We start from the raw sequence: 12289 nt of genomic DNA, 5'->3' as shown, positions 1-12289 counted from the left end.
TTTCACCTCGAATAGAAGTACAGGGACTTTTGTCAGAGGTTGCTTGTTGTGAGCGCTAAGGGAACATTATGCACTTGGCCAAATGATTCTGCATCTTTGTTGCATTCTTCACATTATTTGGCACAGTATTTGCAAATGTACACAACTTTTCCTTCTACATTAGCTGTAGTGAAATGTCTCCACACATTTGGCATTTTCCTGTACAGATTAGAAAAATAAAAAATAAAATTCCATGTACAGATAAATAGTTAAGCAGTTAAACAACTCCTTTGTAAGATAAATGTTTTATAATGAAACAGGTGAATTAACACTCCTCAGTTAGCAGGCTCAAGCAAGCTAAAACCCACATGGTAGCAAAAACTAACTAGCAGAAATTGTTAACAATTTAGAAATGATTTAAACACACTTTGCTGAAGGCTACTATTTACTAGTTAACAAAAAATTATCTGTATCATAAAAGCTATTCACCTCACCCAGTATTGTAATCAAAACTTACCAGAAGGCATGTAGTCCATGCCTCAGTGTAGTAGTGTGGGCTCAATAGCATCTCATTAGTGTGCAAGACCTTGAGAATCAGCTGTACATGTGATGGAAGAATGCACTGTGCTTGCAGAGGGTTGCAATTCCATTGAATTGGGGATAGTTTAACCAAAATATGCCACAAGACCTAGAATTGCCTTATGTGTATCCCACAAAAAAGGTTCACTGTTATAAGATAAATTCCTTAAAGTTAAGGAAAATTCCAAATTTCCAGGCTTAACTTCCAGGCAAAATTTCCAGAAATTTCCCAGAAAGTTTCTGACCCTTTGCAACCCTAATGGCAAGACCTGAAAACGGTTGTCTAGCAATGATCAACTCATTTGACAGAGCTTGAAGAATTTTGAAAATAATAAAAACGGGCAAATGTTGCACAATCCAGGTGCGGAAAGCTCTTCAGAGAATTACCTAGAAAATACTCACAGCTATAATCACTGCCATAGGTGCTTCTACAAAGTTTATGGATTTCATTTTCAATACATTTCTAAAAGCATGTTTTCACTTTGTCATTATGGGATGGTGTGTAAATGGGTGAAAAAAAACACACATTTAATCAATTTTGAATTCAGGCTGTAACAACAAAATTAGGAATAAGTCAAGTGGTATGAATACTTTCTGAAGGCACTGTATGTGTATCCTTCTGAAGGGTTGGGGGAAACGGGAAGTCAAATTTCAGTTGGAATTGACCAATAAAGTCATCTTAATCTTATTGGATGAAACAGGGCACTCGAGGTGTGCAAGTGTCAAGGACTGGAACAGATTAGTCATACACAGAGATGAATGCGAAACAGAACATAGATGAAAGTGTACACAAACTATCAGTAAGTGGAAGATGACACATACGATAACCGTAAAACCCACGTTAATCCTTCTTCCTCATCATGTTACATTGACACCAACACAGGAGTAACCCACTTAGGTGGTGCTGCCCTGTTAATTATTCTTCCTAGGAAATCCCCCTTTCTCGCCCACTGGTTTTACTGTGCATTATATTCCCTTCTCTCAGTCTGTGTTACAGTATTTCCACAAGGTTTAGATTTCCATGATAAAGCTAAAAGGGGATTCCACTCTAGCTATACCACTATGTCGCCATGCTGGACTTCTCTTCCTCAACAGAATCTACCCTGGTTTGTTCCTACTCATAGGTCTACTGTAATAAGTTAGTTGAATATTTTACATTAAGTGTCAATCATGATTTGTGACACTTTACAATATTTATTCGATGACACATCCAATATGGTCACCCTTCTAGAAAATTGCCACAAGATATTTTGAGATGCATCTATCTTTGATAACATTAGATTAAAGACGTTACAAAGTGTATACAAAATAATATGGATGGGCAACAAAATGTGAAAGGTTGAATTAGGAGACAGAAACCACATAAAGCCCCACTGCAAAATAGATGTGCTACACTACAGTGACGCCGGACTCCACTTTCAGACCTCGTCCTTGGCCAGATGGGATAAGTCGCAATTGACATTTTGCGGCGGACTTCAGAAACAAGTCTAGCTTTCATGGTGCTATTTGAACACTTCGGGAATCACCTGCAAAGGTCACTGAGCCCATTTCCTTTCCTCCTCCCTACCCCCTATAAAGACCTTTATTTCCCTTCCACTTTTCTCCTGCACTAGCTCTTTTCTAAATAAATAAAGCGAGAGAGGTATGTGAACAAAGGGTAAATTTGACATGAACCGGTATCTTCTTTAGGGTATTATATTGTGCCTACTTCAACTACCACTTATGACCCTACAATCAAAAATGAAGACAAACTCAGCTTTTCTTTATAGTGTATTACAAACATACACATAACAAATGGAAACTGAGTTGAAGACATTTTCACGTTAACATTAAGTACGGTACAGAAACTTCTACAGTATGTAGAACACAAGAAGCAATGTCCTGTTAAAAGCCGACCTGCACCAAATACACTTGCCAAAATACTTTGAAATACTTTAGGTACGCTTGATATTGGCCTAGTTTGCACACTGCCATGGAAACAATGGAATAGTGCCACGGTAATGGAATATCTGCTCATCTCCTCAATCTTCTTTATCAGACTTCTGCTTCTTTCCCTCCATCAGTGCAGCTATCCTGTTGTCCTCTTCAACTGGCACATATTCAAACTCCTCCATAATCTGCCTTCTTTTTGTGAAGCACATCAACAGTATTTGACATACAAGGTTTTACCACCAAGGTAAAAAAAAGCCAGACTGACATACCTACAGTAAGTCTTAAATATTCTATGTCTTTTCATTATCTATCAAACAATCAAACATACGGTCATTTTAATTATGTGGACGTCCTTTTTCTTTGTCCCAATTGACACACAGGTGATCTTTATAGGAAAAAGTATATTTGAAACTGATTGAAGTTAGCACACCTTAGGTAGCATAGAAGTTCCAGGTGCATTGAGTACAAATTAATTTGAAAAATATGATATTTTTTAGTTCTTTGAAACTACAAAGTAAAAAGTCAAGACTTGTTTGTTGTTTTGAAGTGCATGGCCACAACATGTCTCTGTAGCCCCTGGTCCACGACCCACAGTTTCTCCATATCAAACACTCCCTTGTCCTCTATAAACTGTTCAAATAGATGCAGCCCACCCCCCACCCCAAAGTAGTGGGCCTTGGTGGCCAGGTAGACCACTCCCCTCGGGGCCAACAGTCTGTGGAGGGTGTCGTGAAGAGCTGAGTAGTACGCCGTGTTGTAGATGGTCTCTGAGGTGAAGATGATGTCATATTTAGGGAACAGGTCTTCCTTGAGGACCAGCGCTAGGAACGTTATCCAGTCGCCCGAGAAGAAACGACAGCAGGTCAGCTTCGTATGCTGGGATGGGTCCAGGGCTTGCCTCTTGGGCGACGGGCTGCCATACTCTCCCTCTTTTTTCTGCTCATTCTTCTTCTCCTCATCTGACTTTGCCTCTTCATCCTTTTTCACCTTGTCCTCTTCTATAATTGTCTCATCGTCCTCCTCCTGCAGCCCCCGTTTCTTTCCCTTTCTCCCCTTCTCTTCTTCCTCCTCCCCTTCCACCTGACAGTTGAGCAGTGCGTTAGGCAGTGTGAGCTGTTCTATAACAGTACTATTATAGTCCTGGAAGTGGACCTGACTTGCTCCGCTCTTCAGCGCCAGTAGGCCCAGCAGTCCAGCACCACAGCCCAAATCCAGAACCATCTTCCCCCCGAACGTCTCCCCCTCTCTCTCTAGCAGCTCCAGGAGGTCATAGGTACACTCCCACACCTTCAACCCTCCCTCGTACACCCCGGAGATGAGGTCCGAGCTCTGGGCGGCGGTCCGCGACAGGATCCTCTCGTTGTCATCTCGCTCGCTGGCCGTCCGCTCGAACACAGACTCATTCAGGAAGTGGAGGGGTGGAAGCGTTCCTATGGTAACAGTCTCAGAGACAGCATCGTTGAGGAGAAAGTGGGGATCTGCAGGGGGATGGTGTTCAACAGCTGCTTTGACAGTTTCTGCTGGAGTGGTGTTGTTGCCGGGCACCTGTTGATTACACACAGGTAAAAGATGCCCATTGTCATGTACAATGCAAAGTACAATCTGCATGCATACACAAGTGTTGTAACTGTTGTCTCCTGGTAGTCAACTACATACACATGAATTGAATGGACATAGTGGGAAGAAAAAGTATGTGAACCCTTTAGAATGATGTGGATTTCTGCATAAATTGGTCATAACATATCCGATCTCCATCTAAGTCACAACTATAGACAAAACACAGTCTGCTTAAACTAATGCACAAACAATTATGTTTCATGTCTTTATTGAACACACCGTGTAAACATTCACAGTGCAGGGTAGAAAAAGTATGTGAACCCTTGGATTTAAGAACAGGTTGACCCTCCTTTGGCAGCAATAACCTCAACCAAATGTTTTCTGTAGTTTTCTGGATCAGACCTGCACAACGGTCAGGAGTAATTTTGGACCATTCCTCTTTACAAAACTTTCAGTTCAGCAATATTCTTGGGATATCTGGTGTGTACCGCTCTCTTGAGGTCATGCCAATCGGGTTGAGGTCAAGACTAACTGGGCCACTCGAGAAGGCATATTTTCTTCAATTCAAGCCATTCTGTTGTTGATTTACTTCTGTCTTTTGGGTTGTTGTCCTGTTGCGTCGCCTAACTTCTGTTGAGCTTCAGTTGGCAGACAGACATTTTGCAGGAGAATGTTAGGCTAAACTGCAATGATAGCAAGTTGTCCAGGCCCGAGGCAGCAAAGCAGCCCCAAACCATGATGCTCAATTTCTCTTACCCTGTACTGACTTTGAGCTACTTCTGTAATCCTTTCCAGATTTATGCAAGGTAACCATTCCTAATCTTAGGTCTTCTGAGATCTCTTTTGTTCAAGGCATGGTTCACATCAGGCAATGCTTCTTGTGAATAGCACTCAAATTTTGGGAGTTTTTTTTGGGAGTCAGGGCAGCTCTAACCAAAAAAAACCCCAATTAGCCTAGGGGTTCACATACTTTTCCAAACCTACACTGTGAATGTTTAAATTATGTACTCAATATAGACAAGAAATATACAATCATTTGTGTTATTAGTTTAAGCACACCTTTTGTCTATTGTTGTGATTTAAATGAAGATCAGATCAAGTTTTATGTCAAATTCGGCCCCCTCTCCTTCCAGTTCTCTGCTGCCAATGACTGGAACGAACTACAAAAATCTCTGAAACTGGAAACACTTATCTCCCTCACTAGCTTTAACCTCTTCGCTATAGGGGGCAGTATTTTTATGGCCGGATGAAAAACGTACCCAAATTAAACGGCCTACTTCTCGGGCCCAGAGTCAAATATTTGCATATTATTAGTAGATATTGATAGAAAACACTCTGAAGTTTCTAAAACTGTTTGAATGGTGTCTGTGAGTATAACAGAACTCATATAGCAGGCAACAACCTGAGAAAATTCCAAGCAGGAAGTGGCCTGTCTGAGAATTTGTAGTTCTTTTGATTCTCTATCGAAACTACAGTATCTGTGGGGTTACGTAGCACTTTCTAAGGCTTCCATTGGCCCTCTAAAGCCTTCAGAAAGCGGATTGAGGCGTCTCCTGTCTCTGGGCAGAGTATAGTAGCGCAGTTTCTCAGTGGTCTGCCTGGTGACAAAGAGATTGGATATGCGCGTTCACAAGACCACGCTGTTTTTTCTTTTCCTCTTTGAATGAATACACAATTGTCCAGTTGGAATATTATCGCTATTTTACGAGAAAAATACCATAAAAATTGATTTTAAACAGCGTTTGACATGCTTCTAAGTACGGTAATGGAACATTTAGAATTGTTTTGTCTCGATATGCGATCGCGCGTTACCCTTTGGATAGTGACCTGAACGCACGAACAAAACGGAGGTAATTTGGACATAACTATGGATTATTTGGAAAAACAACAACATTTCTTGTGGAAGTATCAGTCCTGGGAGTGCATTCTGACGAAGATCAGCAAAGGTAATAACATTTTTCTAATACTAATTCTGAGTTTAGTGTGCCCCGAAGTTGGCGGGTGTCAAAATAGCTAGCCGTAATGGCTGAGCTATGTACTCAGAATATTGCAAAATGTGCTTTCGCCGAAAAGCTATTTTAAAATCTGACATAGCGATTGCATAAAGGGGTTCTGTATCTATAATTCTTAAAATAATTATGTATTTTGTCAACGTTTATGATGAGCAATTTAGTAAATTCACCGGAAGTTTTGGGTGGGAATGCATGTTCTGAACATCACATGCCAATGTAAAAAGCTGTTTTTTGATATAAATATGAACTTGATTGAACAAAACATGCATGTATTGTATAACATAATGTCCTAGGAGTGTCATCTGATGAAGATCAAAGGTTAGTGCTTCATTTAGCTGTGTTTTGGGTTTTTGTGACATATATGCTTGCTTGTAAAATGGCTGTGTGATTATTTTTGGCTATGTACTCTCCTAACATAATCTAATGTTTTGCTTTCGCTGTAAAGCCTTTTTGAAATCGGACAGTGTGGTTAGATTAACAAGAGTCTTATCTTTAAAATGGTGTAAAATAGTAAAATAGAAATTATTGCATTTGAGGTTTTTGTATTTTGCGCCACGCTCTTCCATTGGATATTGGCGAAATGAAATGTATGCATTCACTACTGTAAGTCGCTCTGGATAAGAGCGTCTGCTAAATGACTAAAATGTAAAAATGTAAGTTAAACACCAGCTGTCAGAGCAGCTCACAGATCACTGCACCTCTACATAGCCCATCTATAATTTAGCCCAAACAACTACCTCTTCCCCTACTGTATTTATTTAGCTCCTTTGCACCCCATTATTTCAACTTTGCACTTTCTTCCACTGCAAATCTACCATTCCAGTGTTTTACTTGCTATATTGTATGTACTTCGCCACCATGGCCTTTTTTTGCCTTTACCTGTTTGCCGTTGCCTTTTTTTGCCCTTACTTATCTCACATCATTTGCTCACATTGTATATAGACTTATTTTTCTACTGTATGTTTGTTTTACTCAATGTGTAACTCTGTGTTGTATGTGTCAAACTGCTTTGCTTTATCTTGGCCAGGTCGCAATTGTAAATGAGAACTTGTTCTCAACTTGCCTACCTGGTTAAATAAAGGTGAAATACATTTTAAAAATAATTTATGCAGAAATCCAGGTAAATCCAAAGGGTTCACATACTTTTTCTTGCCACTGTGGAAGCACAAGCAAAGATGCCTAATGTCATGAAGGACACAGAATAACACAGACTCCCTCTTGTGGTTGGGCTGCACACTGTCCCAGTATCTGTGTGTTAGAGATGTTGAGGAGTATGACGCATCTCGTCTCTAACACCCAGGAAGCTCAGATTCAAACTTCCATTAGACAGCTCTGCAATCATTGTCAACATATGTTTGTTACTCACAAAATATGGTGCGTCGTTGTGCAACTATCTTCATCTACTACCGTTAGGGCTGATATGGACTTCCAAAATAAAATTCTAAATAAACATGTACAAGCAACCCAAAAACGGTGTCTTTGGCACCTGCAATGTATTGAGCTGTTGTAGACTTTCGACCTGTGCGTGGCAGTAATGAAGGTGCCGAAGAGGCATTTTTTTCAGTTGCTTGTACATTTTTATTTAGACCTTTTTGGGAAGTACATAACGAAAGTTCATATTAGCACAACTCCATAGTTTTTGGAAGTACATCGCCAAACACTTAACACTTGCAGAGCTGTCTAATGGGAGTTTGAATAAGATTTTTTTTTAAATTATTGGTTAAAATAAAAAAATAAAAATAGGCCGAGAATATATCAGGCTTTTATTGGTCTTTTCTAGTCTATTGGCCCTGCCAATATTCCCGCTAAATAGCAAAGCTGCTGCTATGCTAGCCGCCACTCATGCCTGAGCCACGAGCACTGCACAATGCCGTGGAATGTCTAGCTGGGAAAATCAGCAGCAGCAAGCTAGCTCATTATCCAACAGAAATAGAAATTAATGGATTTGGATGAATTGACAGTGACCAAAATTGAACTCCTGTTGCAAATATTAGTTTAGTTAATTCACTAATAATAAGGCTTGCGTCGACATGCATGCAATGAGCAAGGTAGCTAAGCAGATATCGTAATCTTTCTAACAGATCACATAGCTAAACTAATCCTTTCATCTGTGGTGTTAGCTAGCTATACATTTATCCTATCCGTAAATTGACAGCTGATGATTGTCTTGACAGGGAAAGGAGGAAGCGTTTTAAAACACCTATATACAAAAAAGGTTGGCAATAGGTTTAGCTACAGTGGCTTCACACCCCTTGACGTTTTTCACAGAGTTGTGTTAAAGTTTGCTTAAAATGGATGTCCTTTTTTTGTCAACAATATACACAAAATACTCTGTCAGTGGAATAAAAATTTGAACATTTGTAAAAAAAAAAGTAAAATGATTATATCTTGATTAGATAAGTACACTGCTCAAAAAAATAAAGGGAACACTTAAACAACACATCCTAGATCTGAATGAAAGAAATAATCTTATTAAATACTTTTTTCTTTACATAGTTGAATGTGCTGACAACAAAATCACACAAAAATAATCAATGGAAATCCAATTTATCAACCCATGGAGGTCTGGATTTGGAGTCACACTCAAAATTAAAGTGGAAAACCACACTACAGGCTGATCCAACTTTGATGTAATGTCCTTAAAACAAGTCAAAATGAGGCTCAGTAGTGTGTGTGGCCTCCACGTGCCTGTATGACCTCCCTACAATGCCTGGGCATGCTCCTGATGAGGTGGCGGATGGTCTCCTGAGGGATGTCCTCCCAAACCTGCACTAAAGCATCCGCCAACTCCTGGACAATCTGTGGTGCAACGTGGCGTCGGTGGATGGAGCGAGACATGATGTCCCAGATGTGCTCAATTGGATTCAGGTCTGGGGAACGGGCGGGCCAGTCCATAGCATCAATGCCTTCCTCTTGCAGGAACTGCTGACACACTCCAGCCACATGAGGTCTAGCATTGTCTTGCATTAGGAGGAACCCAGGGCCAACCGCACCAGCATATGGTCTCACAAGGGGTCTGAGGATCTCATCTCGGTACCTAATGGCATTCAGGCTACCTCTGGCGAGCACATGGAGGGCTGTGCGGCCCCCCAAAGAAATGCCACCCCACACCATGACTGACCCACCGCCAAACCGGTCATGCTGGAGGATGTTGCAGGCAGCAGAACGTTCTCCATGGCATCTCCAGACTCTGTCACGTCTGTCACGTGCTCAGTGTGAACCTGCTTTCATCTGTGAAGAGCACAGGGCGCCAGTGGAGTCTGTTTCTGACCGTTTGAGCAGACACATGCACATTTGTGGCCTGCTGGAGGACATTTTGCAGGGCTCTGGCAGTGCTCCTCCTGCTCCTCCTTGCACAAAGGCGGAGGTAGCGGTCCTGCTGCTGGGTTGTTGCCCTCCTACGGCCTCCTCCACGTCTCCTGATGTACTGGCCTGTCTCCTGGTAGCGCCTCCATGCTCTGGACACTACGCTGACAGACACAGCAAACCTTCTTGCCACAGCTCGCATTGATGTGCCATCCTGGATGAGCTGCACTACCTGAGCCACTTGTGTGGGTTGTAGACACCGTCTCATGCTACCACTAGAGTGAAAGCACCGCCAGCATTCAAAAGTGACCAAAACATCAGCCAGGAAGCATAGGAACTGAGAAGTGGTCTGTGGTCACCCCTGCAAAACCACTCCTTTATTGGGGGTGTCTTGCTTATTGCCTATAATTTCCACCTGTTGTCTATTCCATTTGCACAACAGCATGTGAAATGTATTGTCAATCAGTGTTGCTTCCTAAGTGGACAGTTTGATTTCACAGAAGTGTGATTGACTTGGAGTTACATTGTGTTGTTTAAGTGTTCCCTTTATTTTTTTGAGCAGTATATTTAACCCCAAGTCACCTTTGGCAGCAATTACAGCTGAGAGTCTTTCTGCCTAAGTCTCTAAGAGCTTCCACAACTGGATTGTGCAACATTTGCCCATTATTCTTTTCAAAATTCTTCAAACTCTGTCAAATTGGTTGTTGATAACTTCTAGGTTTTGCCATTGATTTAAGTCAAAACTAACTTGATCACTAAGGAACATTCAGTCTTCTTGATAAGCAACTCCAGTGTAGATTTGGCCTTGTGTTCAGACTGTCCGCAATAGGCGTTTATCGTCGAAGGAATGAGCGTTACACCAAGGCCTGTACTCTGGAGCGGGATCGATTTGGAGGTGGAGGGTCCGTCATGGTCTGGGGCGGTGTATCACAGCATCGTCGGACTGAGCTTGTTATTATTACAGGCAATCTCAACGCTGTGCGTTACAGCGAAGACATCCTCCTCCCCCATGTGGTACCCTTCCTGCAGGCTCATCTTGACATGACAATGCCACCAGCCATAGTGCTCGCTCTGTGCATGATTTCCTGTAGGCCTCCCTCCCCAGACAAGCTGGAGATGCCTCTCCCCACTTCGTAGGGCATGAGCCAGATCCATGCAATGCCCCATCACTGCGGGGCCAATGGGTTTTGTCTCCGCCTCAAGTCTAGTGAGCGTAGAGGAGACCTCCCCACCTACAATGTGTGGGGCTGGCGAGCGCCGTAGCTGGGGTGATCCGCGAGAAGGGCCCGGCACGCGTTCCAGAGTTGCCGCCGCCAATCACCGGACCCAAACCCCCACCGGTCCACCTTTGGCCCGCCGACGGACACCACCCTGACGAAACCCCACACGCAGCCCCTTGCAAGAGAGACCGCGAGATGGGCCACACAACAAACTTCCAATGGTGGTGCGAGGAGGGCAACGGAGCGACTGCTCCCTAGGCCGCGACTCGAGCCCAGCCCCGCCCTCGCACCCCAGCCTGACCGACCCAGCCCTTAGAGCCAATCCTTATCCCGAAGTTACGGATCTTTTATGCCAACTTCCCTTACCTACATTGTTATAACATGCCAGAGGCTGTTCACCTTGGAGACCTGCTGCGGATATGGGTACGGCGCGAGAATTACACCCTCTCCCCTGGATTTTCAAGGACCAGGGAGAGCTCACCGGACACCGCAACGCTTTCCAGGGCTTGGGCCCCTTTCTCAGGGCGAACCCATTCCAGGGTGCCCTGCCCTTCACAAAGAATAGAGTACTCTCCCCGGGGCTCCCGCCAGCTTCGCCGGGATCGGTCGCGTTACCGTACTGGATGCTTCGCGGCGCCTGTCTCCGCCAGTCCACGGACATTCTGAAAGTCAGTAGGTCACATTAACAAGGAGCTATTGAAATGTGAAAGTTTACACAATTCATGTAAAAGCGAGAGATGAAAATGGACAAACTAAAGGGTGTGCAATATAGAAAGGTAGTCAGTGGACATTCTGGACCTTGTTTGAGTCCAGTAGGCCACATGACCAAGGAGCTATTGACATTTTTAAATTTAGAAAAATTCATGTAAAATCGTATGAGATGAAAATGGACAAACTAAAGGGTGTGCAATGTGTAGGCCCACTGAGTGTACATTCTGAACCTTGTTTTGAAGTCAGGTCACATGACGTAGGAGCTATTGAAATTAAATATTTAAAAAAGTGTGTGCAATGTGTGTATGCCATCGGGTTAGCTAGAACCAGTTTTGAAAGTTTTAGGAGTAATGGTTAAAGAGCTATTGAAATTTGAAAAAATTGATTTGTCACTATGTTGTCGGTCCCTAACTGCTGTTGGTGGACGTAAGGAAAACTACAGGTGAATATCTGTAGAATATCCCCCCTGAATCTGTCTTTACCTCTGGCGTTTATAGTTATGTTGCTCTAATTTATTGTTATAGTTCTCATACTTGGTGTGGATGGCCCTTAACGCAGATACAGGGGCAGCTGCACACCATCCATTTTAAACAAAAATATAAAGCCAGGGTTACTTCTACTTCATAAATTATATTCAGTTCCATTTAATTAAGGTAGCAGGAATTCTGCTCTTAGGTAACAGCCCAAAAAGCCTGGGAAATTCTTTGGGACCTCATAACTAAGGTTGTAGTGGCTCGAGCTAGCTAGCTCTGTTACTCACAGGTTTGGCTGCATAGTCCTGCTTTCCAGTTTGTGGTTTACTTTCTTCACCTTGTTGCCCCTTTGTCGTTAACTCCACATCAAAGTTGAAACTGAACGACATAGTTCTGACGAAGCAGTGTATCTAACTAGTATAGCGACAAAAAGGCAGGGAATCAATTCAGTAACCTACATCAACTACACGCGGACTGGAAGGAAAAGGAGTTCGCTAAATACCCAGAACACCTTGCAGCA

General features: G+C 42.7%; 1 protein-coding gene across 2 annotated transcripts; it reads right to left on the bottom strand.

Annotated features, from left to right (window-relative positions):
- Window positions 1–2315: 2315 nt before the first annotated feature.
- Window positions 2316–12289, bottom strand: LOC106604331 (histidine protein methyltransferase 1 homolog). 2 transcript variants are annotated; one of them, XM_045718814.1, is made up of 3 exons: window positions 12057–12263; window positions 10956–11247; window positions 2316–4035 (listed from the first exon to the last, which is right to left on the bottom strand). In XM_045718814.1, the coding sequence occupies exons 1-3, from the start codon at window positions 12068–12070 to the stop codon at window positions 3013–3015; spliced, it is 1329 nt and encodes a 442-aa protein (XP_045574770.1). In that variant the 5' UTR covers window positions 12071–12263; the 3' UTR covers window positions 2316–3012. The 2 variants fall into 2 exon arrangements, with proteins under 2 accessions (XP_045574770.1, XP_014054346.1); XM_014198871.2 differs by lacking the exon at window positions 10956–11247 and having other exon boundaries at window positions 12057–12289.

The sequence above is a fragment of the Salmo salar genome, chromosome ssa01 (assembly GCF_905237065.1).
Source record: "Salmo salar chromosome ssa01, Ssal_v3.1, whole genome shotgun sequence".
Taxonomy (NCBI): domain Eukaryota; kingdom Metazoa; phylum Chordata; class Actinopteri; order Salmoniformes; family Salmonidae; genus Salmo; species Salmo salar.
This window is presented reverse-complemented; position numbering and strand designations above follow the sequence as displayed.